Source organism: Talpa europaea (genome assembly GCF_964194135.1).
Source record: "Talpa europaea genome assembly, chromosome: 14".
NCBI classification, from domain to species: Eukaryota; Metazoa; Chordata; class Mammalia; order Eulipotyphla; family Talpidae; genus Talpa; species Talpa europaea.
Genome location: NC_140082.1, coordinates 14,995,745 through 15,022,175, shown reverse-complemented (window position 1 = coordinate 15,022,175; position 26,431 = coordinate 14,995,745). Strand labels below are relative to the sequence as shown.

The 26,431-nt window shown below is 47.3% G+C and overlaps 1 protein-coding gene across 1 annotated transcript; it reads right to left on the bottom strand.

The window, feature by feature from the left end:
* Positions 1-5,279: 5,279 nt before the first annotated feature.
* SF3A1 (splicing factor 3a subunit 1) lies at positions 5,280-23,148 on the bottom strand (the record flags this gene model as incomplete). Its single annotated transcript, XM_084253869.1, has 16 exons — positions 5,280-5,381; positions 6,163-6,234; positions 6,348-6,449; positions 7,451-7,605; positions 8,121-8,328; positions 8,864-9,109; positions 9,212-9,333; positions 10,019-10,204; positions 10,454-10,571; positions 11,453-11,646; positions 11,986-12,136; positions 12,851-12,925; positions 14,854-15,111; positions 16,101-16,308; positions 20,581-20,702; positions 23,086-23,148. 16 exons carry the CDS (start codon positions 23,146-23,148, stop codon positions 5,280-5,282), a joined length of 2,382 nt encoding a protein of 793 aa, XP_084109995.1.
* Positions 23,149-26,431: the final 3,283 nt, after the last annotated feature.

Sequence of the window (26,431 nt, the reverse complement as noted above, 5' to 3'; positions counted from 1 at the left end):
AGAGGGGAGGACTCAGTCCTAGCTCCCAGGAGAGGCACAATGTGCCACTCATTGGTGTGTGGGCCTATCCTAGGGAAGAGAGTCAGCATAACTGGAGCAGACATGAGGCTCCAAGCCTGGTAGTTTTCATAACCCTTTTGAATCCATTTCTGGCCCTCATGTCATATCTCAGATCCATTCTCAGGTCTGTAAGGGCAAGTGTATAATGATGTGCACTCCAGGGATATCTGGGGTAGGGAGGTTAAAGACAACCAGGCATCCATCCTTGAGAAACTGAATAGCTGTTTCTCAATTAAGGTCTGATGCCCCAGCTTCTAATTTATTTACATGAGACCACCAGGATTCAAACACTTGCTCTGGTTTCCACTGTATGATTTTGACTAAATCACTCCTCCCAGTCCATTTCCTCATCTGCAAAATGGAAATACTGAAAAAACACCTTTGAAGTCACCTTGTGACTTTAGTGTGATAATATGCACTAAGCATGTGGCACACTGAGATACCCAGTGAATGGTAGCTAGGAGTGGTGACATTGCAGCTTGAGTATTTCCCATTACAGCTGCACCCAGGGGGGTTTACCTAATTTAAACAATGGTACAGAGCTTGGGAGACTGCTTCATGGCCATGCCCTTACGTGGATATTCTTGTGCATACTTGCTTAATCTCTTAAAACATTAGTTCCCACTTCAGAAAAACGTAATTATTTGAAGAGTCAGTAAGCTCTATGGTAGACAATTACTATCTATAGTAGACAACTTGTTTCTGGGGTTTCTCAAATTCCACAACTTTTTAACTAATTTGATAAACCTCTAAGGGTCCAGACATCATTCTGGTGAATGAGAGATGAATTCCTAGCTTAGTAAATTTCTATCCTAGTGGAGGAGGGAGACCATGAACAAGCACAGAACATTTACCAGGCAGTTAAGAATAAACTAGGGTAAGATAAAGAGAAAGGTAGCACAGGTAAGTGGGCTGAGGAGGTGGATGGTAATGAGGCAGCATCTCTGTGGAAACCTGGATTAGTGCGCAGGAAAAGCAGGCTCAGAAGATGTGTTAGACTAGAAGGCGAAGGGGAGGCGTGAATGAATGACACAAAGGAACGCCATGCAGAATCATGTGGTTCACGGGAGTACAAAACAGAAGGCCTTTGGCAATGCTGTGAAACATCCTGGGAGACCAGATGCTGCAAATTTCTTTAGATACCTGGCCAGAGTAAAGGAATGCAAGGATTGTGACAAGTGTTTTGCACACATTCTCTTTACATCTGTGTGACTAGGGACATGCAACTCATCTGCTCTATGCGTCCATTATTTAAGTATAAAAGACCAACACTCATCTATTCTGCGAATTAAAATCAGGAATGTTTTAACCTGGAGTCTGATCTGACTGGGGTCATTCCCACAAGTTTGGTCAAGGTGTTCACACAAGCCCCACTGTTATTTCCTCTCTCGAATCCTGGAATGTGCAGCTTGCATGTGCTCGAGAAAGCTGTCAGCGCTGCTCATGAGCAGAGGTCCGATGCGATAATCTTTATTTGTAATGAAAGCAGAGCTGAGGTTCAGGAGGTAGACAGCTGGTGTCCAGCAGCCTATGAGAGCCGGCAAACTCTAAAGTTTCTTTATCTCAACACTGAGGATAACAGTTATGAATCTTCTGGTCCAAACAGCAGAGAACACAACTCAAATGGGTTCAACCCCAAACTGCATGCAGTGGGTCCCATAGATTAAAAAAATTCATAGGCTAAAATTTCAGGAACAGTTTGACCCAGAGCTTTCAATCCGAGCTATTACTGGGGCTACAGGCCTCATTTTCCTTTTCTCTCTGTTCTCCTTCCTGTGGTTGCTTCATCCTCAAGCTAGAGTCCCTCATGGCAGCAGCTCCAGTCTCTCATCCTTCCTCCACACATCCATACAATGGATGACTCTTCAGGTAGCTTCTGCTCAATGGTGAGGTGGCTGATTCCCCTGTGTATTATCTCTATACCAGGACATATGTCTATGCTGATCTAATCACCACAACCCTGACAGGGAACACTGACTGACTGGCTTGATTGTACTTCAGTCAACTTCATGCAACAACAGTAACGTTTCTCTAATTATAAGGAATAGGAGAACCTGCTTCATGGAGTCTATGGCACCTAGAATTTCCTTACATTTAATGTTTGTTTACATTAATTAAAAAAAAAGGATTGTTAAGAGCAAACCCCCAAATCAGGTAGTTAATATTTAACTTCAAGATCTTATATTGACTTTTCTTAGGGGAAAAAAAAATCTAAGAAGTACACTTCTAAAACTCTTACATACTGTCTGCAGCTATTATAAGCTATATTGTAGTTTGCCTTTTTAATTTTTGAATTATAAGGATAAATTAAGGATTACATAAAGGATTGCTATATAACAATTACCACATATTTCCATTTAAGTACACTCTAACAGAGTCCAATACAACTTTCGTATATATTCTCTAATACATCATTTTAAGAAGCAAAACAAGTCTACTTATTAGTTATCTCCTCACCAACTATGTGACCTTGGGTATTCTATGTCATCTTAAAATAATGGGGTAGATGATCTTCAGAGGACTGAAGTGAGGATCAGAAAAGCTGTGCAAGCAGCTTTGTAAGTGCCAAGGTGCTGCCTGTACGCTGCGGGCCCTAAACAAGAAGGGTAGAGTGCTGGGTCACACGTGGGGCCTGTGGTCACTGATGGTTACAGGCTGCTGAGCCAATGGGCCTTCTGCAACATCGCAAGTCAAGACAGATGCTCATTCAGGAGCTCCAGGAAACTGGGCCCATGCCCTAGAGGACGGCTCAAAGGACCCATTCACTCACATTCTGCCCAGCAGTGTTCCTGGCCTCAAGTCACAGAGGCCCTGCAGGATATGCCAGTCTGTGGAGGGGAGTGCCCTGATGCCACACCCCGGCCCCTACCCCCAGAGCCAGTCCCAGCAAGAAAGGGAAGCTTAGAGTATGGGACTCCCTCACATCTCCTGACCCCTTTCCCTTTGGGCATGATGCCCAAGTGCTGTTCAGAGGGATTTTCAGTGTTCACTATGGAGAGGCAACTAGCAGTACGCTCACTTTTGGTCCCTGCACCACGGAGGCCACACTTCAGGAAGCCAAATTTCAGTTGTGGTGCCTGGGGGAAACTTTTTGCAACCAGGTGGAAGGCAAATGTCACATGAGGTGAAGAATAACATCCCACAGACCAAACTTAAGATATGAGAGCTCCAGCAGTTTGTAATGGAGACATACAACTGGCATCACAGGGGGCTATGTGTGCTACCTCGGCCTGGAGTTAACAGCTGAGGGAAAAATGGGTTAGGATGAGTAGCATACTGGTTCTGTCACTGTGAGAACAACCTCATCCCTCTGAGCCTAGAGATGACCTCATGGGATAGCTAGAAGAGCAAATGGAGGAACTACAAAGAAAAGGCACTGGAAACTCTGAGGGGCTAAAAACATTTGAGATCTTCAAAATCAATTTTAGGTTAGTATCAGGCTCTCACCTTCCCCCTCGAAACACTCACAACAGCATCTGTCTACCCGTGAAGACACAACTCTAAAAATAACCACCTAGGCCTGGCCCTTACTAGGGGAACAAGTATGGTGACAAATGTGCAAACATTACTTTTCATCACCTTACTGTATGACTGTGGGCACACAACTCATCCTCACTGTGCCTCAGTTTACTTTAGTGTGTAAAATAGGAATTTTACACAAAGATTACATGAGTTAAGATTGATAATAAGGAGTAAATTAAATTTTATAGCCCTTTGAATAGCTCAAGTTGTTGGTAGAATTACATATTTTTAAAGAAAGAACACTTTTTTTAAAAAACCTCATCAGGGGCCTCCCTGGAGGCACAAGGGGTTAAGTCTCAGCATTATGAAGCTATCCGCAGCCACTGCAGCACAAGTTTGATCCCTGGCCAGGGAGATACCCACATGGTGCAGCAGACCTCTCCTGTCTCGCCCACTGCTCCCCTCAGCAGTGTATTTCAGTCGATCCTTCTGTTCTGCTCCCCACTCTGGTGAATCCTCTCACCCCACCCCACCCTTGCACCTCTGGCCTGTACCCCAGCTCTGGTATGCATAAATAAATCAATCTTTAGAAAAACAAACAAAAAACCTCATCATTACTGTACTCACACAGGGTAAGCAACCTGCCCAAGATCACAGAACCAATCAGATGATGGGTGATCCCAGGCCTGCAGGAAATCTCTACCCTGAGTCTCATCTGCTTCTGTCTCCTGGCTGCCCTGATCCTGGAACTACATCTCACCTGTCCTTGTATTTTAGTCAATCTGTTGAAGACATCTTGTTAGATGTAGTAGCTATAACTGTGGAGGGTCCGAATGACTTAAAAGAGCAATAAAAAACAAATCTAAAAAAAAAAAAATTCTTTCATAGAGAAAGGTTCTAAGAGAGATTCTGCAAAAATGTGATGGTGCGGGCCTCCCCAGTGGCGCAGCGGTTCAGCGCTGGGTTGCGAAGTTGCCCGCAGCCTCTGCAGCGCCGGTTCAATCCCCGGCTGCTCCCCGGCCACCAGAGGAGGGTCCTGCATGGCGCGCAGACCTCTCCTGCCACCCGCTGCTCCCCTCAGCAGTGTACTTCGGTCCTTCTGCCTGCTCTGCTCCCCGCTCTGGTGAATTCTCTCACCCTCCCGTGCTTCTGACTGTACCCAGTGCTTGTATGTATAAATAAATAAATAAATAAATAAATCTTTAAAAAAAAAAAAAAAAAGTGATGGTGCCAAGAATTTAATTAAAAGCCCCACAATTCCTCAGAGCAGAAGAGGAGTCACAAGGCAGTGTACCATGTCTTCGGGACCTATGGATAAACCAATGGATAAACCTTATGACATCAATTTCACAAAAAGAGTCCAAGAGGTTTATTAGCCCATGGCAAGATACAAAATGACTAATGACAATCATTACCACATTCTATCAGCCAAGTGCCACTGGCACTATGGCACTATCCAGCAAGACCTCCCCGGGCTCACTTTTCCTTGTGGGCTGCTGAAGAAATGAATCCTCTCAAATCAAGACCCTTACACAAAGGGATTCCAGAGACAACTGGGAGGGAGAGGCTTAGAAAGCCCTGCTACTTTTATCAATGCAGGAAGGGGTCAGGGGAAGGGGACTCTGAAGGACAATGTGAATTTCCAAACTTAGTAAGTGGGAAACAAATATGCAGGCAAGGTCTCCTGGGTCTGGGAAAGGAAACAGGGATAGGAGAGGCAAAACGGCAGTGGCTAGGACCTGACAGTGGGTTTTTCTCTACTTCTTCCTCCCGCCTCTCTCCTTAAGGGCCAGGTGGATGATGGCGCCATTGGCCATATTGTAGTAAGCCAGTGAGTTGGAATCCTTGATGAAGATGCCCTGGAAAACAGACAATGTGTCTTAGCAAGGGGGCAGCCTGGTTATAAGCACACTGTGCAGCCTCATCACTCCCAATGTCTGTTGACCCCTAAACTGAGCAAACGTAAGAACTTGTGGAAAGGTGGGAGGTAGAGCCTAGGGGGACTGGAAATCCCGGATTGGAAATCTCTGGCTCCTCCTACAGTGTTTCATTTTTCCTTTTCTCCAACCATTTTTCTTCCCCTTTTTAATCATTTGGCTCAAAGCTTATCTCCCCAAGAAGCTAGGCCAACCAACCCCATGGAATTTTGACACCAAATTCACAGACCTTTAGAGACTTAGCGATAACAGAGTCCAACAGTTTCATTTTATAGAACAGGAAATAGAGGGCTAGAGCGGGGATTTGTGAGAGTTCCAAGAGGAAGAACACAGCAGTCCTGCATGATTTGGTGGGAATTAGGCTGAGCTGGACTCTCACCTCCATTTCCATGTATAGCGTCAGACTATATGAGACCATACAGGGGGGGATGGCTCCACCACTGGGCCAGAAACCCACTAGACCACTAATTCTTGGCCCCAGGTGTTCAGGCAGAGTTTTCTGAACTCCACCATGACCCCACCAGAGCTGACCCTGTCAGACTAACCTGCCCTGGAACTCTCAGCAGAATTCATCACTTCTAGGACAAATTCAGAAGGCAACACCCAGGTGCTCCCCACTCCTTTACTTCCATAGTGAATTTAGCTTCTGAGATGACAGAAGCTTTGGGACCCAAGGGTCAAGACCATGGACACCCTGGCTCACCTCATACTGCAGCTTCTGTTTCCCTGCAGGCATGCCTGTAGCCTCGTGAATCTTCACCTTGATGACAGAGACCTGTGAGACCAAGGAGAGGTCACTCATCCCCTTGCTAAGACCAACTGGAGGAAGCTGTCCCCGACTCCATGGTTTCCCTGCACCTGAGGCCAGCTGGCAACAGCAACTCATACCTGGTCTGTGAGCGGAAGGGTGAAGACCAGCACCTGCCCATTCAGTTTCCATTCTGTCTTATCCTGCATGTTGGGCACCTGGACTTTGATGGACACTGGACCCTGGAAAAGAGGAGGTGGTCATTATGCCTGGGGAGCTCCAAATCAATCAGGAACCAAGCTCTACTATCCCTGAGCCAGTCTACGCGATGTCACCTGTCTATCTGAACTCCTGAATTCTGGCCCCAGATTCATTACTGACACCACTTGTGGTTCCCTTTTCAAGATTTGGCTTCCTTTCTTTAAAATGATTCCTGCCCTGTCCCTGGTGACTCTAGAGCCGAAAAAGTGGCATGAAATTGCTTTGCAAACCCCCAGACACATTACAGGGGAAAAGCATGTGAACGGTGAGGTCAGAAGACCTGGGTTATCAACTCTAATCTAAGTCTTCCTGAGCCTTAACACACGTCTGAAATGTGGTCCTTCACAACTGCCACACAGAACTGTTGCAAGCGTTAAGTGGATGGATGAGTGCCTATATTTGTGTGGCTCTATTCTGGCACTTAGTAGGTAGGTATTATAGAAATGGGATCAATGAAAAGGAAAAAAAGGCAAAAAAAAAGACAAGATTTGGTCAAATGCACTGGAGTAGTAGGGCCAGGTCTATTTCTGTCTCCTCACTGATGCCCTACAAGCTCCCCTGGGGACCAGCAGTGCCAAGGTTCTCTCCTCAATTCTAGCACCCTCACAGGATCCCCACAGGCATAAATCTTATCTCCACAGATAAGGCCACAAAGAAATTAAGAACTGCACCCAGGATTTCTTGCAGGTGTCCAGGGCTCCTTTCATATCCAAGCCCTGCTGCCCATGCAGCTGAGTCTCCCTACTGGACTCGACAACAACAGTTCACACCAGGACCACCTCCAATACTTGCTGCCCCTCTAACTTGTGACCCCACATCTAGTGGGTGCACAAAAGCTCTCAGCTCTCACCGGCCTCTAGTGACTGAGGCCCACAAATCAAAACCATGGAAATAGGGTGGCCCAGCAAATGTGGCTGGGGCAGGACCAGAACCCCCCCAACTAGACACTCCAGGCCACAGCCAGCACTCTGGGATGAGATACCTTGTTTCTGCGTAGAAACTCCTCCTCAGGCATAAGACTGTCCTCTGTCTTCAGTTTCTTGGAGGTAGGTTCATCCTCCATGGGAGGCGGGGGGTGAACAGGAGGCATTGGGGCTGGAGCTGGGACAGGTGCCACAGGTGGAGCAGGCACAAAGGCTGCAAGGACAGCAAGTAGCAGTTTGTTTGAATGAAGGGAAGGGACTCAGGACCTGGGGCTGGGGAGCAGTGAGATGAGAGACTGTAAAGGATTCCTGTGTCTCTAGTCAGAGGTGTAAAGTGCCATTCCTAATTTTGAGTCTGGCACACAGTAGGTTCCCTGGCAAGGGGACCTGGTAGGCTGCCCATATTGGGCAGCAGGGGACTGGAAGGGCCGGACTGATGGATGGATCAGGAACCAGCAGACCTCTGCTAGGTCTCTGCACCTGCCCAGGGCCTGACCCCTCTGGGTGTCCAGGGCTAACCTGTCTAGGGCCACATCAGTCTCTCATCTCCCCCAGGACCTCTGGCTCCCTGGTTCCCCATTCAGGAATTTCACACATGGAAGCTAAGGCTCTCCTCTGGGATGAATCCCAGCTGAAAGAGCAGGCACCACCATCAGTCACTGCTCTGCCCAATGCTTGGCCTGCAGCCCCCGACCCAATGACCTGGAAAGCAACATGAGAGACACTGACCTGTTGGCACAATCATGGGGGGTGGGCGGGGTGCCATGATAGGAGGAGCTGAAGGAGGCATGGGCACCACGTTGATCCTGGGGGCATGGATGATGGGTGGCATGGGGGCAATCACTGAGCCGGGGGGTAGTCGGACCACAGATGCCATCGGAGGCCGAGGCATCACAGGTACTGCAGACACAACCGTGGTGCGAACGGGAGGTGGCATCTGCAGGTGGGGGAAGAGGGACCCATAGGTCATAGGACGCCAAGGCTGAACTTCAAGGGTACACACAGCTGGCAGCTAGCCACCTCAAGATAAGGGCTGGACAACTCCGACTTAACCCTGGGGCTGAGAGACTACGGCCTTACAGTGGGCTCTGACAGGAACTACACTGAAAGATACCCAGGACAACACTCTTTCTGCTTGCGACTCAAGCGTTGCTGGTGACTGAGGCCACGGGAAGAGGATGACCTCAACATAGCCTCCTGGAAGCAGGCCAGCAGGCCTCGAAGACCCATTGAGTCCAGCAGGCCTCCTCTGGCCCTTGCTTCTCACATTTGCCACTTGCCTCCCTCCCTGTTTCAATCCTCCCACACAACTGGAAGATCAGGCTAGAGAGCGCCACTTCCATTAAAGGGTTCTTTCTCTCAGCTTGACCCAGTCAACACTCAAGCCCCACCATAAAGTTGTTGCCAAGGGAGTCCCACTCCAAGAACCTAGATCTAAAAAAAATCAGTCACGAAGACAGTTGCCGGCTTACCGCGGGTGGCCGGGGCACAGAGGTGATAGGTGGGGCTGAGCTGGGGATGTTGGTAGCTGAAGATGGAGGTGGTGGTTGCTGGGGGATTTCATTGGGTTTGCTGGGGCCAATCTTCTCTTTGGTGTCATCTTCTGGCACTAGACCCTTGGCCTTGTGGATGGCCTCGATTTGCTCCTGTAGGGTGATATTGGCCTGTGCAGCCTGCTGGGTCCGGGCCATACTGCCAGAATGGCCATCCCAGGTCACCTGCAAGAGAAAGCAAAGTCATTGCTTGTCAGAGCTCCTGGAACTGAGCCCAATGTGGGAGTATGAGGGCAGGAAAGGCAACAGGATCCACTTGAACTTCACCTTTTCCTCTGGCTTTTGAATCTCTTCCTCACCGATCTTCTTACCAATGGCTGTTTCTTCTACACCGAAGATATCGGTACGCCGCTCAGCCAACTGTTTCAAGCTGCTCTCAATATCCAGACCTGGATACAGTCACAGAATGGAGGCAGGGGACAAAAAGGGAAACTAAATGAGGTGTCCCTCCAACAAAGCAGTTTTCCTGGCGTGCACAGTAGAGGCTGGTTTCACAGGACAAGGCTGACTATGGGTCTCAACACAGCACTCCAGTCCTCTAAGCCTAGGGAAGGTGCCCAACCAGCAGCACTAAGCCTACAAACCAGAGCTGGTTCAACCCCGAGTTATAAAGCACAGTGACCAGAAAGGCAACTGGGAGGACAGGGTCACACAAGTGGCAAGTAGCAGAGTCAGGACTAAAAGCCTGGTCTCCTGCCTCAGGGGCAGTCTCCTTCTATTGTGCTGCTTTTCACACAGCAGTCACAGAACCACCTTATTTCATTTTAAAGTGATAAGGGCAGTCCAGTTATCAGAGCCCCCATTCTAAGACAGCCCCCAGAATGAGCATCCTTCCTAGCTATAGCCAGATCTTGCTGTGAGATGTCAATGGGCACATGTCAGCCATGTGCTTGCCTAGAAAATGGAGAGCTCTTTTGCAGCAAATTAGGCTGCACCTATCCTTAAAAGCCTCAACATTGCTGTCTATGTCTGTTTAAAGCAATTTAACTCTAATTTGGAGATTCCCATGGGCCAAAGTCAGTCAGGGACAAGTCACAGAAAGGGTATGAGCTGGACGGGGGAGGCCCACCTCACCTGGTGCATACACCTCATCATCGCTCTGCTTCTCTCGAATGGAGCGATCTCGCTGCTCCAACCACCGGGGGTCCAGAAGCCCAATGCGCATGTGTTCCTGCATTTTGCTGGCAGGGATCTTCTCCCCCGTGATGGGGGACACAAGATATTCATCTGGAGCTGGGGCTGGAGGCAGGGGCTTGGAAGCTAAAAGAAAACACGTTTAAGTGAGAACACTGGATGGCGATCTGGGTTAAGAGACAGCTGGACATATTCATTCAGTGTCATGCTATACCTGACAATGTAACAAGGTACCAAGATACCAGAGATAGCAGTCAGCCTCCCCTGCCCAAAAGCATGACAGAAGGGTCACCAAGGCTTTTACAAAAGGTCACCTCAAGCTGTTCTAGATGGACAGGTGTGAGGAACACCCAAGGGCAGGAAAGCAGGCCCTACCTTTAGGGTCATAGTCTTTCCGAACAATGACCTGGTCTGGAGTTGGGGGCAGAGGTGGAGGCATAGGTGTCTCTGGGGGTGGGGGCACTTTCTGCCCTTCTTCTTCATCATCGGAACCCTGAAAAGTAGAGCAGAGCCAAATCCAGAGGGGTGTCAATAAGCTACCTCCCTGAAGCTGAAAGCTGGCAGCCTGCAGGGTGGCAAGGAGCCTTAGGTCCCTGCCAGAGTGCATGTGCTTGGCCCTCCAGGGCAGCCGAGGCCAACCGGCAGCCAGCCAAGCTGCTTCCTCACAACATGAATGGGAGCACTGGGGCCATGGTGCTAATACTCCGCCCAGGCATTTCCAACAGCTGGCACCAGGCGGTCCCAGGAGACTAAGGGCACTTAACATGCTGGGGAGGGGTGCGATGGGCAAGTCAGCACTCAATGGTCATTGCTCACCAAGCAATGCTGGGAGGGAGAGAAAAAGTCAATTCCCACAGACACTGGGGCCCTTTCTTCTCAGGCTGCACACAAATTCTTTCCAAGGGGAGGAGAGCAGCTTGGCTCTGGAGACTCAGCCTGCTTTGAGGGCATGGCTCAACGTGGGTAGAGGTGGCCCAGAAGCACCAGCTACATTTAGAAAAGCTCTGGGAACTGATCATTTGAGCCTAAGCTCAAATGCACCAAACCATGAGATGTAGGGAGTTTCCCAACTGAGAGCCGGTGTGGGGGCGGTAGGGGGGTAGGGCCTCTAGGCAAAGGGGAAGGCCACAGAATAGGACCTGCACAGCTTTCAGATCCTTGTTTATGAATGATTCTTTGTTGTCTGAGCTGGAAAGAGGCTCTGTGCTGCCTGGGCCTGAGCAGCTGCTCAGCCAGGAGGGCCTGGTCCACAGCCCACGCTTCCTTTCCAGGCTCACCAGGGAGTGGATCCCTGGAGTCTGATGGAACACACCCCCATCTCCCGGGGATCCAAAGGAAATGGTCATCACAAAGGCCCTCCTCCCATGGATATACCTCATCCATGTCTTGAACTTGGGTGTCCTGGTCCAGCTGCGAAGGAGGTTCCTCGGTCTTTTCCTGTTTTTCATCCTCCTCATCAGATTCAACCTCCATCTCAACCTCCTCACTCTCCCCAAACTTCTCATAGCGTTCCTGAATGAGGATCCGGGCCCCCAGTTCCTCAGGGGTGGTGGGAGGTGGGAAGTTCCCTGGCAGAGGGTGAAAAAATCTCCAAAGTCAGAAGAAAATCTCCAAAGATAGTATTTATGCACCCTCACTCTCCAACTGTGAGCTTTCCAATGGTTGGGGTTGCCTGATTTCGCTCCTTTATCAAGAGGTCCACCCAGGTCTGGCACAGTAAGTATTTGATGAATTGGGTTTAACTGGGGCAATATGGTAGAGCTGAAAATTACTGGGGGCAGAGATGAACCAGACACTGATAAAGTCCTCTGAGGGACTCTGTTGCTTCCTAGGAACATCTGTATGAAGTCTCCAGGATGACTCAAGCTCCTGGCTCCCCACCTGGAGTCACTTCTTTGCAGACCTACCTTGCTCATTGGGTTGGAAGTCCACTGTTTCCACCACCACAAAATCATGCCAGTCAATCTGTGCATAAGCCACCCGCTCCTTCTCCTTCTCCTCCTCCTCTTTCTTCCTCTCACGCTCCTGGAACTTGGCCCACTCCACACGGTAACACACCTGAAGGGAGAGGAAACAGCACAGTGCGGAGCTGAATCGGGATCTGCTCACAGCAAGGCTGTCACCTCCAGGCGTTAACCAAAGCCAGCATCCCCTTCAAAACAGGAGGTTGCTCTGCCCACAAGAACTTCCTAGAGCAAACTATGATATCAGCATTTGGTTTCACACAGACTCAGAGTTTAGACAAGATGAAATTTGAAATGCCACTGCAATCTTCAGTCTGGGCCCCAAGGTCAGCCATTTGTTATAACTTCAGTTTTCTACTTGAGTTGGCAAAGAGCTTTGAACTCACAGAGTAGCAAAGTCTCCTCCCAGGAAGTCTACGTGACAACTGAGTGCCCATGTGAGAAGCAGTAGGCTGAAAGGCCAAGGAAAAAAAAAAAAACCTTCACGGAGATGCCCAAAGAGCACCAATAAGCCTTCTTTTCTTCCTCTGAAAACCTGTAACTTCAAAAGGCACCTGCCACCAGAAAAACAGAGTTGGCTTCCAGCTAAGAAAAGGTAACCTAACGACGCCAAAAAGCAGAAACTGGTGTTATGCTGGGGAGCAGAGAGTCCAAGTTTCTCCAGCTTGTAGCCACAAGGCCTTTGTCCCACTGTCCCTGTGTCTAGGACATGGCGAGGCACTGCCTCAGGAATATTTCCAAACACAAAATAGATCCCATAGAGTGTGACTTGCAATATCAGTAAATGTTTACAAGAAAATCAGTTTACCTGGTCCAAAACTTCTCGGGGGTTCTCAGCCTCTTTCTTGAGCTTTGTAAATAGACCTTTGGGTGGAATCAAGATCTGAAACAAAGATGAGTCAAAGCAATGATCAGTGCAGGACAACATAGGATGCAGAGACAGTCTTCCTGGGTCGGTGGAAAGGTATAGAAGGGAGAGTATGGGAATTGGTCCCAATTCCAGTTCCACTGGGCTGCATGACTTTGGGCGAGTTATTTAACCTCTGTAACTTAGTTTTCCTTCTATAAAATGGTGATACCACTACTTAAAGTTGGTACCAACAACTGAAAAGGCTTCTGTAAGGATAAGCAGGAAAGTATGGAAAACCAATGAGAACATGGTATCAGTGTGCTTTCAGGAGGCCGATCTGCTTTTATCCTGTGATGCTACTAGGCCTCCCCTGACCACCCACTTAAGACTGCAGTCAGCCCATTTCCCTAGATTTCCATATGCCACCCACTTCTTTTTCTCCAAAGTAGTTTTCATCATCTGGTACAGACTGACATTGTGCTTATCTGCCAGAGCCCTAACTAGATTAGAAACTCCCAGAAGATGGGGATTTCTGTTTGCTGTCCAGTATCATGTCTGTAACACTGGAATAGTACCTGACACTCAACGTACATTTGCTGAATGAACACTGGCTTTGTTCAAAACAGTCAGTCATTCCAATTGCCCCAGAGTGCTGACTGCCCCACCCCATACCCCTGTAATTCTATCCCAGGAATCTATCTGCTCCTAAGTTCCACATGGCTAGAGGCAGATACCAGCCCCTCAGGAGAGTACTAAATGTCAATACCCAAGTTTAGAGGAAGAGATAACAGGAAAGTAACATAATAAAAAGGTATCTGGGCACCTTTAACCCTGGAAGCAGTCCACTGGGAGGAATTAAACTGAAATCCACTTTAAATTGATCCTATGTAATTACAGTAAACCTTGAGACTTTAATGATTGCTATTTTAACTATCCTACCAGTTTCTGGATTTGGTGGTTTGATAAAAACACATTTTTACAATTCTTTCCAGTTATATACTAATAGCGAATGCAGTTAGAAGAAACTGAGTGCTTTCAAATCAGATCTTCAACAGATGTGCAGACCATGCCACTAAAAAGGGAAGACCACCACCACTACACATGTAGTAAAAAAGTGCCCCAGACAAATCTACACCAGTGTACTTTGCAATAAGTTAATACCATTATTTTAAATACCAGCATTGACTTGTCCAGTTTCTTGACTGTAGTAATTTAGCAGGATAATTAAGATCTTAAGGCCGTGAATAAAACTGCCCAGTTCCAGCTCTGTGACCTCCTAGCTGTGTAACCCTGGCCTAATTAACTTCTCTGTGCCTCAGCTGCCTCTTCTAAAAAGTGTAACAGTGGCTACCTTATAGAGTATTAAAGATTAAATAAGATGCTACATATGTAAGAACTCAACAAACATTGGCAATACTGAAGTTAAACTGTTTCCCAATGCCTATTAAATTATTTCAAGCTCGAGGTTCTTTGTAGAGTGGAAAACATAAGTTTTAGAGTCAAATGTTGGTTTAAATCTTAGCACAGCTATTCACAAGCTGAGACCATGAGTAGGTGACCTCACCTCTCTAAACCTGTTTCTGCTGTTATATGATGGGGGAAAACACTTCTCTCACAAGGTCTTATGAGAAATGAATTACATAATGAGAGGCAATAATTAAGGCTTTGCTTCTTCTCAGGCCCCATGCAAGGAAACAGAAAAATTAACTATACTTAAAGGCAGCAAGTATCACTTGGTCTTTTCACATAACAGGCACTCATCTGATGGCAGGGATCATAGATTTCTCTTTAGGAACAGCACTTTATGTTGCATTTAAAAGGGAACTGAATAGAAATCAAGGTTTTACATGGAACTGGAATTTTTAACATCTGCTGTATCCTTAGAGATAGTGCAGAGAGTGTCTATGGTGAGATGCCTTCCTTCATTGGGTCCCGCACCCCAGCCCTCCGGACCCAGGCACCTTCGTATACTGTTCCACCAGCTTTGTGAAGTAGTTGAAAAGGCTGTGCTGTGGGCGGAGGAAGTCGAACTGATAGTTGCGCTGCTCTTTCTGCATCAGCTGGGTCAGAAACTGGCGCCCGTTCCTGGCTACAAACTGAGCTGTCAGCTTCACCACGTCCAGGTCGAAGGCCGAGATGGATGGGGGGTCTGCGATGAATTCAAACTCTGGAGGGGGTTCCTTGGGCACAATGGTCTCTTGGATCACCTGGGCTTGGACCTAAGACACAGTGGGGATGTGAGGCCAAAAGGGGCAGTGTCAACTGGCTAAAGAGAGGGAGGGAACACACCCCCATGGGATGGCATCCATGCTTCTATAATTCTGGTAAGCCACTGGCATGTGGTGTGAGAGAACCCTAACTTTAAGAATACAAATTTCTGAGCCAAATGTGGCCTCAACTCCCTGAATGGCTTGGAGTAAGACTCATGCCCTCTAGTCCTCTGTACCTGTCTTGAAACAGAGCCAACGCCAGGAAGGGACCATAAGAACCTATGGGAATAGTTTCCTAAGTCCCACCCAAAGGAGTTGGAAGACACAATGGTCTCTACGTGAACTAAAGTTCCCACTGTATAGAATACCTCCAGGCTTACCACATAAACTATGAGATGGACTGAAGAGGTTTAGAATCTACTTCAACCTTTACCTCCCACTATAAAACAAAGGTGGCCTTTACCACCATGGTTCAGGAGTAAAGCAAAGTGAAGGGGCCAGTCCAGGCCTACAGTATAACAACCCCTTATAGGTCTTAGGTGTTAATGTACCAGCACAGCATTGGGGGGGCCTTAGGAAGGCAAAACAGGGGGAGGAATGGCACAAAACAGCCCACTGGTCACATCATAACAATGTACCCACATCATGGTCAAGGCAAAGAGTAGGGGGCTAACTCTATGCCCTTCAGTAAATCATACTTCCCCAAGTCTCAGATTTCTCATGCATATAATAGTCACTCTACCAGCTTCCTTCTGCAGCTTCTTTGAGGTGTCAATGAGACATGGTTCCTTAAAGCACTGAGCACAGGCTTGACAAGCAGTGCTCAGGAAATGCCAACTGTCAGCAGTATTTTGCTGTCAAACCTCAATGTTGGCCTCTGGAAAGTGGGGATGACAACCCCATGTCTCTCCCTGGGTGGTAGAGACTTAGATAGCAGAAGTGCATCCTCTTCCCCTCCCCCCGGCTCTGGGCAAGTAAAGGAAGAGATTGGCTCCAACCTTTTGGGGTAGCTGCTGCTGGGTAGCTTGCTGCTGCTGCTGCATGACCTTGGGGATGGCAGCTGAGGGCTCCTGAGCCTTCCCCTCCTTGAACTCGCTGACCTTGTGGCGGTAGTAGGCATGATAAGGGTCATTGGGGTTCAAGAAGTTGAACTTGGGGTTGTTGATCTCATTCTGTCGAATTCTAGCTTCAAATTCAGGTCCATTTCTGAGAGTTAAAATAAGTAACATCTGCTTAGACTCAGGCCACCACCCAATCAAACCCCTTATTGTCACCACCCATCACTCAAGTAAGTCTGTCCCTCAGCACAGCGGAGATTCTCCTAGTGTCAGTGGCCATTGCGACCGGTCTTGCTTGGTGTTTTCAGGCCTCTACCACAGGGCCTCCCAGAATGCCATACTTCCTGAAGCTCCTCTGCCAGTTTTGCTATTCCAAAGCTACATGTGCTAATATTTCCTTTCAATAAAAATTGTAAAAATGTACTTGAAAGAGAAAAAATACATTATTGCTGCAAATAAAAACCTATGTATGGATTTACTAACAACAAGTCGTCATAAAATTAAATACAATGTAAACAAAGTAAAACTGTTCAGAGTTTACTGAGACTGAGGCCAGTTCTCAGTTAAAAAGAGTGCCAGAGAGGTCAAGTGCCAGAGAGGTGTTAAAGCTACACTAGTACCAAACTGATGCTTTGTCCTGGGCATAACTAGACTTGAGGGGAAAAAAAATGTAAACAATATGATTAACATTTTTGTCCAAACAGTGTCTAATGTCGCCTCATTTACCACTGGGTGAGGCCCACATAGGCAAGATGACTCTCCAAAAACTCAGATCCATGCTGCTGTGCACGAGACATTTAGATGACAGGGGAGTGCTGTGATGCACAGAGGGGCCCTCCCACCACTCTCTACACCTGGCAGTTTCCCAGATCTCCGGTTTTTAAAAACTCGGGGTAATGAAAAAATGCACCTCATGCTGTTTAGGGAAATCTAATGTTTAAAGAGTCAAATGATAATATTTCAAGGTGTCACACATATATAACCTGTATCAGAGCATAGGGACATATTCAAGTTTTAAATTCATATTACCTTGCCAAATTACCAAACCTCTTTTTGCCTCCATTTACCTGTTGATAACACTGTTTTCCCTCTTAAAACTGAAGTATTGAGATTAAAGGAGATGCCAAATTTTTTCTAAATCATGTTTGTTGAGGTTTTTTTTTTTTTAATGAGGACTGCAAATGCAAAGGGCTCTTACTCTTACAAAGGCTAGAAGGGTTGGTCCACAAATATTCAAAAGGATCTGTATGTTACATGTCTATGACTATGGGGACTGCAAATCTCCTGACCAGAGCTCTGTATTCAGCGATGTCCCAAATCCACCAAGGGTCAGTCCCAGGAGATGGGCAGCCAGGTTGCTCCTTTCTCTTCGACTTGTACACCCTGGCTTTGTCAACAGAAGAGAGAGCAAGGGACAGGAGGTAGGCAATGGTGTGGGCAAGATTAGAGACTACAACAATCTGTGCCATTTTGCTGGTCATCAACATCCAGGCTAGCTCCTCAGCAAGTTCTGGTCACACTCCATAGCGTGACTAACACCATGAGGTCTCAATATGAACAGTCCAACTAGAACCGCATGTTTGGGGGAGAAGCATTCCTCCCTCTCCATAAATAATGCAAACCACACACAAGGAGGAGGAACGCAGTTAAACACCGCTAAACTAGGCCACCAGACCCAGCAAACGCCCAGGGCAGACATAGAGCTGCAAGAAAAAGGGGCTATGGTTGTCTTTTCTATCACTGCCTCTTAAGCCATAACCTCACCACATCTGGGAATAATCTGAAAGACAAAAGAAGGCGGGCAGTTCATTCCAAGTTATCCTGTTGCATTAGCTAAGTTAATTTTAGAATTATATTCTCCAACACAAGGAATAAATTTCAGCAGGAAAGGACATGATTCTGACTCAACCCAGTTGGTGGAACTTTTTAAGGATAATTTCCACTTCAGTTTCTTGATTGAAAAATCCAGGGAAGGGAAGAGCTAACCTAGATTTAAAAAAACTCCTTTTGGAAATCCACACTTGGTTGCAAGTTTTTATTGTATGTTCCACCAGTCAATATGTGTGAACCCAGAAGTGAAGCAGAATGCCCTGAGAGCTCACTTTATCCCGGACTGAGATGCTGGTCTGTCCCTTCACTGAAATGTAAACAAAAGCAAGTTCACAGATTTTAGACGTGCCTACAAAGAAAAATTTTCATAGCCAAAAGCAGATCCAGAGATGTGGAGATATATATATATATATATAATTTTTTTTTTAAGGGAACTTACTAATTTCAGTGGCAACAGAGATTGGCACAAAATTAATGGAAAAATCACTTGGTAAAATGGCTTTAAAATCTTAAAAGTGCTCTTCAGCCATAACTGTGCCACAAAATTTTCTAAGGAAGTAATTTAAAAAGCACAGTAAATGCTCAGAGACTTCCCCCACAGCTTCCTCTGCTGTTGGAAACAACTTCAAAGGAAAATACAGAGGATACAACTAAGTGAAAAAGGCCCATCACCTCAACATAGTGCATCCTCTTATGGTGCACCAGGGGACAAGGAGCAGCAAAGGAGAATGCTGACGACACAGTAAGGAGGGAAAAGTAGGATGTGAAAGTATAACTGCTAGTATAACAAGGATGTTAAAAAAAAAAAGGATGCCAAGGGCCAGAAGGAAACAGGAAAAAATGGAAACAGCTAGTAAAAACTACTGTGGTAGCAAGATTGTGGTGATTTTCTCCCCCAACACCCTGCTGTAGAAAAGGGGGGGGGGGACCTTGGGCCTCCCTAGTGGCGCAAGGGTTTAAGACACAAACTATGAAGCTACCTGCAGCCACTGCAGCCCGAGTTCTATCTGGAGCAACCCACATGGTGCAGACCTCTCCTGACTCGCCCGCTGCTCCCCTCAGCAATGTATTTTGTCAGTTTGCCTGTTCTGTTCCCCACTCTGTCTCTGGTGGGTCCTCCCCCCCCCACCTCTGGCCTGTACCCCCGTTCTTATATGCATAATTAAATCTTAAAAAAGGGGAGGCCTTGCTATTAGACATTAAAGAATTGTCATAAACACAACACCCTTTGCCCTAATCTACATGGCCTGATCATGTTCAATCACAAAGAGCAGTTTTAATCAATACTGAGGCCAGCTCTTGAAATGTTATGTGATGAATATGCATGGAGCTTGACACAGTGAAAGACACCACCAGAGTAAGCTTTGTAGGTTTATTTTTATTAAGAGGTTGGGAAGGAACCATCTATTTAATGATGTCTTGTGATGGGACTACTCCTCAGGGGCAGTGAAGGCATGGGTCCCCGGAGAACTCATACTCTGACCGAGGGCAGCAGTCTTCTCAAGGTAGCTCTGGCTCCCACACAAGTTTGTCCAGTTTGTCAAGACAAGCCAAAAATCGAGATTTATTGTGTAAGCTCCTTTTTAAACTGCAAATAACTTAAGCTTAAAAAAAACACGAAGACAAAAAGATGTACAGGCGGGAAGTGACCTGTGGCTATCAAAAGAATACTTTATTTAGTTTAAAAGAGGTCTAGTTTATTTACTTTTCAAGATTTATTTATTTTCGCACAGAAGATCTGGGGTGTGGCCCAGAGATGTGGGGAGTGAGAGGATTCACCAGAAACAGTGAGAAGCAGAACAGGCAGATCTACTGAAATACACTGTTAAAGGGAGCAGAAGGCAAGACAGGAGAGGTCTGCTGCATCATATGTGGGTTAACTCCCTGGTCAGGAATCAAATTCAGACAGTAGAGGTGACAGTGCTGAGACTTAACCTGTAGGCCACTAGGGAGGCCCTAAAAGAGTAATTTAAACACCCTAAACTCTGGGCCATGTTGACCTTTGGTACCAACTGTCTATCAAGAAGATTCCAACTGAGGAAATGTGAGCATGCATGTATTGATGGGGAGAGAGGAACTTGGACTAAACGAAGCTAGATTTCCATGCCACCTGAGAAGTCAGCTGATACCTGTTATGATGTACCTAACAATGGGACTGCATTCAGTCCTATTATCTCACAACCACCCTGGAGTAGCAAGTTATTCCATATTTGCAGGTGGGTCATTTGAGGCTGAGGAATGTGGTCCTTGAACAGTGAGAATGATCAACTCCCTGTTCCGTCTCCCTCAGGCCAGCAGCTCAGACACAGACATCCAGATTATCCATGACAAAGCAACTTTCTAGGCATTTCCTCAGGCCTGTTTTGGAAGTAAAGGTTCCTGATGACTCTTTGGCAGGGTGTGACTCCCACTGCCATGGCGTCCTGGGGATGCTAGTGCTGCCCGTTACTTACCTCAGAGGCATGTTGTGGTTTTAGATGAGCTAACAGGCCTAAGCTGACAACTCCTCTCTTGAAAAACCCAGATGTTACCCCTGTGTGCGTTTAGGAGATCTTGGTGCTAAAAACATGAGACGAAGTAGCTATGTTACCTGGCCACAAAGCTGGCAGTCTTGTCAACGATATTCCTGACCTCTGGAGGAGGGTAAATAATCCCCACCACTGGTTTGGAAGGCGTAGAATCCTCCTTTGAAGATGCTTCTTCTTCTGTGGGCTGTAAAAACAGGAAAAGGAAATAAGGTCTTCAAGTTGCTAGTTTGGGTCTGGATTCCCACCTTTAAAACTCTAGAAGTACAGACTCTTTCACAGACTCCCTGTATTCCAAGCACTCTGCTCCAGAAAAGCTGTTCTCTGAACTACACTGTGTTTGCATGAGACACCCCAGGGAACCAGTTAAGGAGAGTAGCTTCTCTGGTTCCTTCACCTAAAATGTCTCAGTGACACAGGAAACCTGCACTTTCACCATGTGTCCAGGGGTTCAGATGCAGGAAGGGCTCTGACCACATTCTGAGAAACCATGTTCCAGTCCAGAAGCCATGCTGTATTCCCACACCCAGGGATGTGCCTGGCACGAGATGTTTAATGATTGCTGAATAAAGAAACAGGAAACTCTTTGCTGGCAGCTCCTTTAGCCTTGAATGCCCTTTTCCTCTGCATTCATGCCAGTCTTAACCACTGTCAATGCACAAACGCTTTGTGAAACTCCACTGGAATGCTCACTAATTTGTCCCATAAGTAGCAATATTCTTTCTTCACCACCTGCTTCCCCTTAGTAAACAAAGGTCAAGTCTCTCATCTTGGGAAAAAAAGGTTCCCCCCTGTTCTCATGTTCCTTTCTGCTGCTGCCTTCTCTCCTCCTTCCTCTAAAAGCTCCTAAATTCTGTCTTTGGTTTTCTTCACAGTATTCACCATCTTTATCAGGTGCTCACAACCAGGGCCTCCATCTCCCGTTACCTCTGGGCTCAAAAATCCTGCCCCAACTGATATCTAGGATCACTCTTATGCACCACAAAGCTTTCGACCCCACTGATTCCTGGGCATGTTCATTTCTAAGTAGTTTCCTCATGAATGCAACTGTCAACCATATCAGAAACTTGGCTTCCTCTCCCTTCCACAGTCTGCACATTCAATGTTAACTTATTAAGCACAGAGTAGGTTTCATATACCTTTCTGAACAATTTACACATATTAATTAGCACTTACACCCTATGTGCTAAATAGTTTTATCACCTACATTTTACAAATGACAAACCTGAGGAGTGGCCCAAATGGCAGAACCCAGCGCTGGCTCAAAGTCTGCACCTTCAGTCACTTTGTCACAAGCTTTCCCCGTCCCTCTGCTGCAATCTAGGCCAAGTCCTCAGCATCTTTTGAATAAAATGACTCATCTCAGGTCCTAACATTTCTCCACATAATTGCTTGCATGCCTGAACTTCTGAAACACTAATATTACTATCTAGCTTAAAATTCATCCTTTTCTCATTTATGTCTACCAGGGAAAATTTGAATCTTCAGAATTGCTTTTCCTATTACCAATCTCCCAACCCTATACTTCACTAACACCTGCTTATTCTTAACTGATTCCTACCCTGATGTCTGCATTATTACCTTGCATTTCCATTTATTTTCTCCCAGTGACTGGGAAAATGCTGAGCCAGATCAGCACACATGGAAAAGGCACGAACCACCTGTCATGATCCCAGCTGTACACTGACCCAAAGCAGTGTTCAGCACATATTAAATGATATATATTTTATATATATGTACTATGTTATATATGGAAAATATTTGCTGAATGAAGACTGCTATTTCCCTTCCCTGGTGGACTATTATTTGTCTTACCAAAAGCAATCTACATTGTGTTCCTATGGGCTTCCCCTACCTTAATCTCCCCCCACCCCATATCATAAGTGATGTTGATTACCCGATCCTTTGTACCTGGTACTCTTAACATAGGGCATAGGACACCTCCAATTTTTTATGCACATTCACTCTTCCCCCACCCCCTCCAGCTGGCTGGAATCATATCACTTACTGTAACGGGGCAATAAACATTCGTTGAATGTTTATGTCTCCCCACTAGTCAATAGGCAACCCAAGGCAGAGATTGGGTGCATGCATTTCATTAAAAACGGCGCGTGGCACTATGTCTGACTTAAAAGAAGCACCAAATAGATGCTGCGAGTTAACATTCAAGAACGCATCACCGAGTTAGGGAAATTCGGGATTACTGGGCAAAGCCTGAGAAGGCCAATGGGCTGACGGGCCCAACTGCGCCAAAAGCCCGGGGGAAGGGCAGGCCAAGTACTTTACAAACTTTAATGAGTCAACCTGGGGTCCTGCTATTCACATTCCTATTTAGAAGGCCTGGGGTGGAGCTTTTCATTTCTAATAAGTGATGCCGATGCTGCTGGTCGAGAACCACTGTAGCAGACAGCTGCGTGGCTACAAGAAGCGCGCTGCCTTCTGGGACTTGCGATCCCTCCAAGCCCTCCAGAGCAGCCACTTCTTCCTGTGCAAGTGAGCAGCGCCCGCGCCAGAGGGGAGGGCCCAGGCCTAGGCTCCGGCCACCGGTCGAAGTGCAGGGAACGCAGTACCTGTTTGGGCTCGGTGGCCGCGGGCGGCGGCGGAGGCACCGCCTGCACGGGTCCGGCCGGCATGACTGCGACGCTGAGGGCTGCCAGTCCGCCTCGTGTAGGTGAGCGACAAAGAGTTCAAGGACGGTGCCCTGCACCGACGGCACGACAAGCTCGCAAGATGGCGGCAGCCGAGCAAGGAGTCGCCGAGGCGAGGCTGACGCACTTCCGGGACCGCCCCCTCTCCGTGACGTACTTCCCGCCCCTAGCCCGCGGGTGCTGCTTGCGCGATGCCGTTGTCATGGCAGCGACCGGGGAGCCCGGCTAGGATTTGCTGGGGATCCCAGGAGTTGCAGACGCGCCGGGTGTGGTTCCATGAGCCGACCAGACAAGGGGGCTGAGGCTGCGACCCCGGAAACTGGTGAGACGTTCACCCTTCGGACTGCCCCGCATCCTCTCTGTGCCCCCACCCCACCCCTGCTCTCCGCAGGCGGGTTCCTCACTCTCTAGTGACCCGCCTTCCGGGTGCCCCACTCCCAGCTATTGGCCTCTCTTCGGAGACCACCCTCCTCTCGGGTCCGCCTCCTCAAGGCCCCACCTCCTACTCCCTCTGCCAGCACTTTCGTTTCAGGCCCACGTCCTCCGAGACCCGCGCCTGAGTTCCTGCTGGTCCATTTTCCTGTGGGCATGCCTTTTCTGGGTTCCACCCTCTTGCCTTCCATTTCCCGCCCTCAAGCCCCACTGGACCATCTCAAATCAGGGCTGCTTCTTTATTTAGGCTCCCCTCTTCTCTACCACAGGTGCTTTCCTAAGGCACACCTCATCCCTCTCTCTTCCTCTCCTGAGCTACCTCTCCTAGCTCTGGAATGTGGCCGACTCCAAGCCCTTGCCTAGTCGTCACTTTCTTCATCTGTGAAATGGGGGAGAAATAGGAAGAGAGGCTCTCCCAAGTTTCCTTCACATCATATCTCACCCTGTGCCAAAAAATAAGTACTTTACATTTGTTCTCATATCAACTTACTTACAAATGAGGACAATGAAGTTCAGAGTTGAAATGGCAATCCACACCCAGGCCATTCCTACTCCTCTGCAATTATTGATAGTTATTATTTTGTCTTCAATGGTCCCTTCTATGTCCCAGTATTCCAGACCATTAACAATCCTGAGTTAGACATTGACAACTGCCCATATAAACAGCTTTAGAGTTCCTAAAGTGTTTTCACGGTGCTGACCTTGAATCTCAGTGGGTACACTGACCAGGAGATAGACGTAATCTATAGCAGGGGCATAGGACCCACAGGCTCATAGAGGGAAGGGGCTTGAATATTCAACAAGAGTGAAGAAAAGGCTCCTGTCTGAGTCAAAAGTCAACTTTAAGCTCAAGGAAATTGGCTGCTCCTAATTCAGAGCAGTGTCTGTTCAATGAGTGCCAAAGTGTGATCTCAGGAGCAGTGCAGGTTCAGGTTGAGGGTTCCACTCAGATCCAGGAATTACAGGGGAAGCCCATGTCAAATTCTTCTTCATTTGACACACGTTAAGTGATTCTCAGCCCATGCTTAAATCTACAAAACCCTAACTTCAAAAGAAATGACATGAGGTAGGCTTAAATATTTTTCAATATTTTGTTTTTCTTTTTTATATTCTTGATATTTTGGCAGATGTTGTTGCTTATCAGAAGCAGAGTCTAGCAGGGGTTGGTATCTCACATGGCCCCTATGGCAGCTATACTTATTTGAGGGTGAACAGATCAGTGTTTCTGGGTATCTTCACAAGCAAGCTCCTGAGTTCCAGGTGTTTTGCCACCTGAATTTGGCTCCTACCTGGGTGGGGTTTCTTGCTTGATTTATGTATTTTCTTCCTCCTATCCAGGAAGGAAACCCAGAATGCTTCATTCTGGTTTTTGTTTTTTGTTTGTTTTTCTGCTTCATTCCTTGGGGATATAAAATCTCATGGGTGGCAATATCTCACGAGACAATTGCCTAGTCAACAAATTTGAAATAGACACTGGATTTTGAGACTTAAAGCAGGAAAAAACCCTAAATTTATATATTAATTTCAATTGAAGTGATGATTTTGGGGTATTTTGAGCTAAATCAGATATATTATTAACTTGCTTGAGTTTACTTTCTTTAATGTGTCTAGTAGAAAATTTGAAGTCCCATGAATGACTTGCATTGTATTTCTCTTGAACATTGCTGCTCTAGAAGCAGCATGACCTGAGGATAGAGCAGAAGGGCTAGAATCAAGAATCCTAGCTCTCTGAGTGACCTGGGGCAAGTCCCCTAACTTTTCAGAACCTCAGTTTCCGTATCTGTATAAAGGAGGCAGATTTGAGGAAGTGAGTCCTGCAATCAGAGCACTGAAGCATGCCCTCTGTGCTCAGGCTCCAAGCAGGCAAGCCTCCTGCCCTTTCTCTCACCCCCTTCCTCAAACCTGGGACACCCACCCCTCCCTTTTGAACAGCCTCCTCCCTGCCCTCCCTTACTGCCCACTCACTCTTGCTTTCATCCGTCCCAGTGACTGAAGAACTGCTCGGGGCCAGCCCTGCACTGGAGACTGGAAGCAAGGCACCTGGATGATGAGCCTCTGATCCTGAGCCCAACACCGCAGGCTAGCCTGAGAGCTGGACATACTCAGACATCCAGCTCCACAGACAGGCAACTGCACAGAGGTGAGGACAGGGCCTCCCTATGGGGGAGACCAGTTCAGCCCAGTCTACCTCTGAGCTTCCCAGCACCTCTGGGCACAGGCTGGCCCTCAGGCCCCTTGCCCCAGGTGGCCAGGTCATACTACAGTGAGCTCAAAAGACAGTCCATGTGCTCTCGGGAAGCAGACTGCCATCCACAAATAATTACTCAAATAGTGGTTCAGTGCCAGTGCAGGGAAAAAAAGAACAGGATACTCTAAGACAGTGTGTAACAGGGGGTCCTACCTGGTCTGGTGACTCAAGGGAGGTGCCTTATCTAGAGGAAATATGGGGAGGGGCATATTCTGGGTGGTGATGAGATGGAGATAGACCACAAAGAGTCAGAGCCCAGGAAAGTGGTCCAGTCTTTATCCTGAAAAAAAACATAAAGGGTTTAAGCAGCAGGGAGAGCTACCTTTTACCCTCTGGCTACCATATACAGGTAGACAAGGTCGCACTGGGCAGAGGGAAGAGCATGACTCCACAGGGGGGCAGCTGGGGGCAGTGGTCTCGGGAGATGGTGGTGTATAGAACAGTGTTGATGGACAGAAGGGGTGTGTTCTCAGCGTGATCTGGACGTAGAGTTGACAGTACCAAGTGTTTGGATATGGGAGTAAAGGAAAGGGGATTCAACAAAGCACCCAGACTTAGGTGGAACAGTTACACTCGGCGGGAGGGTGT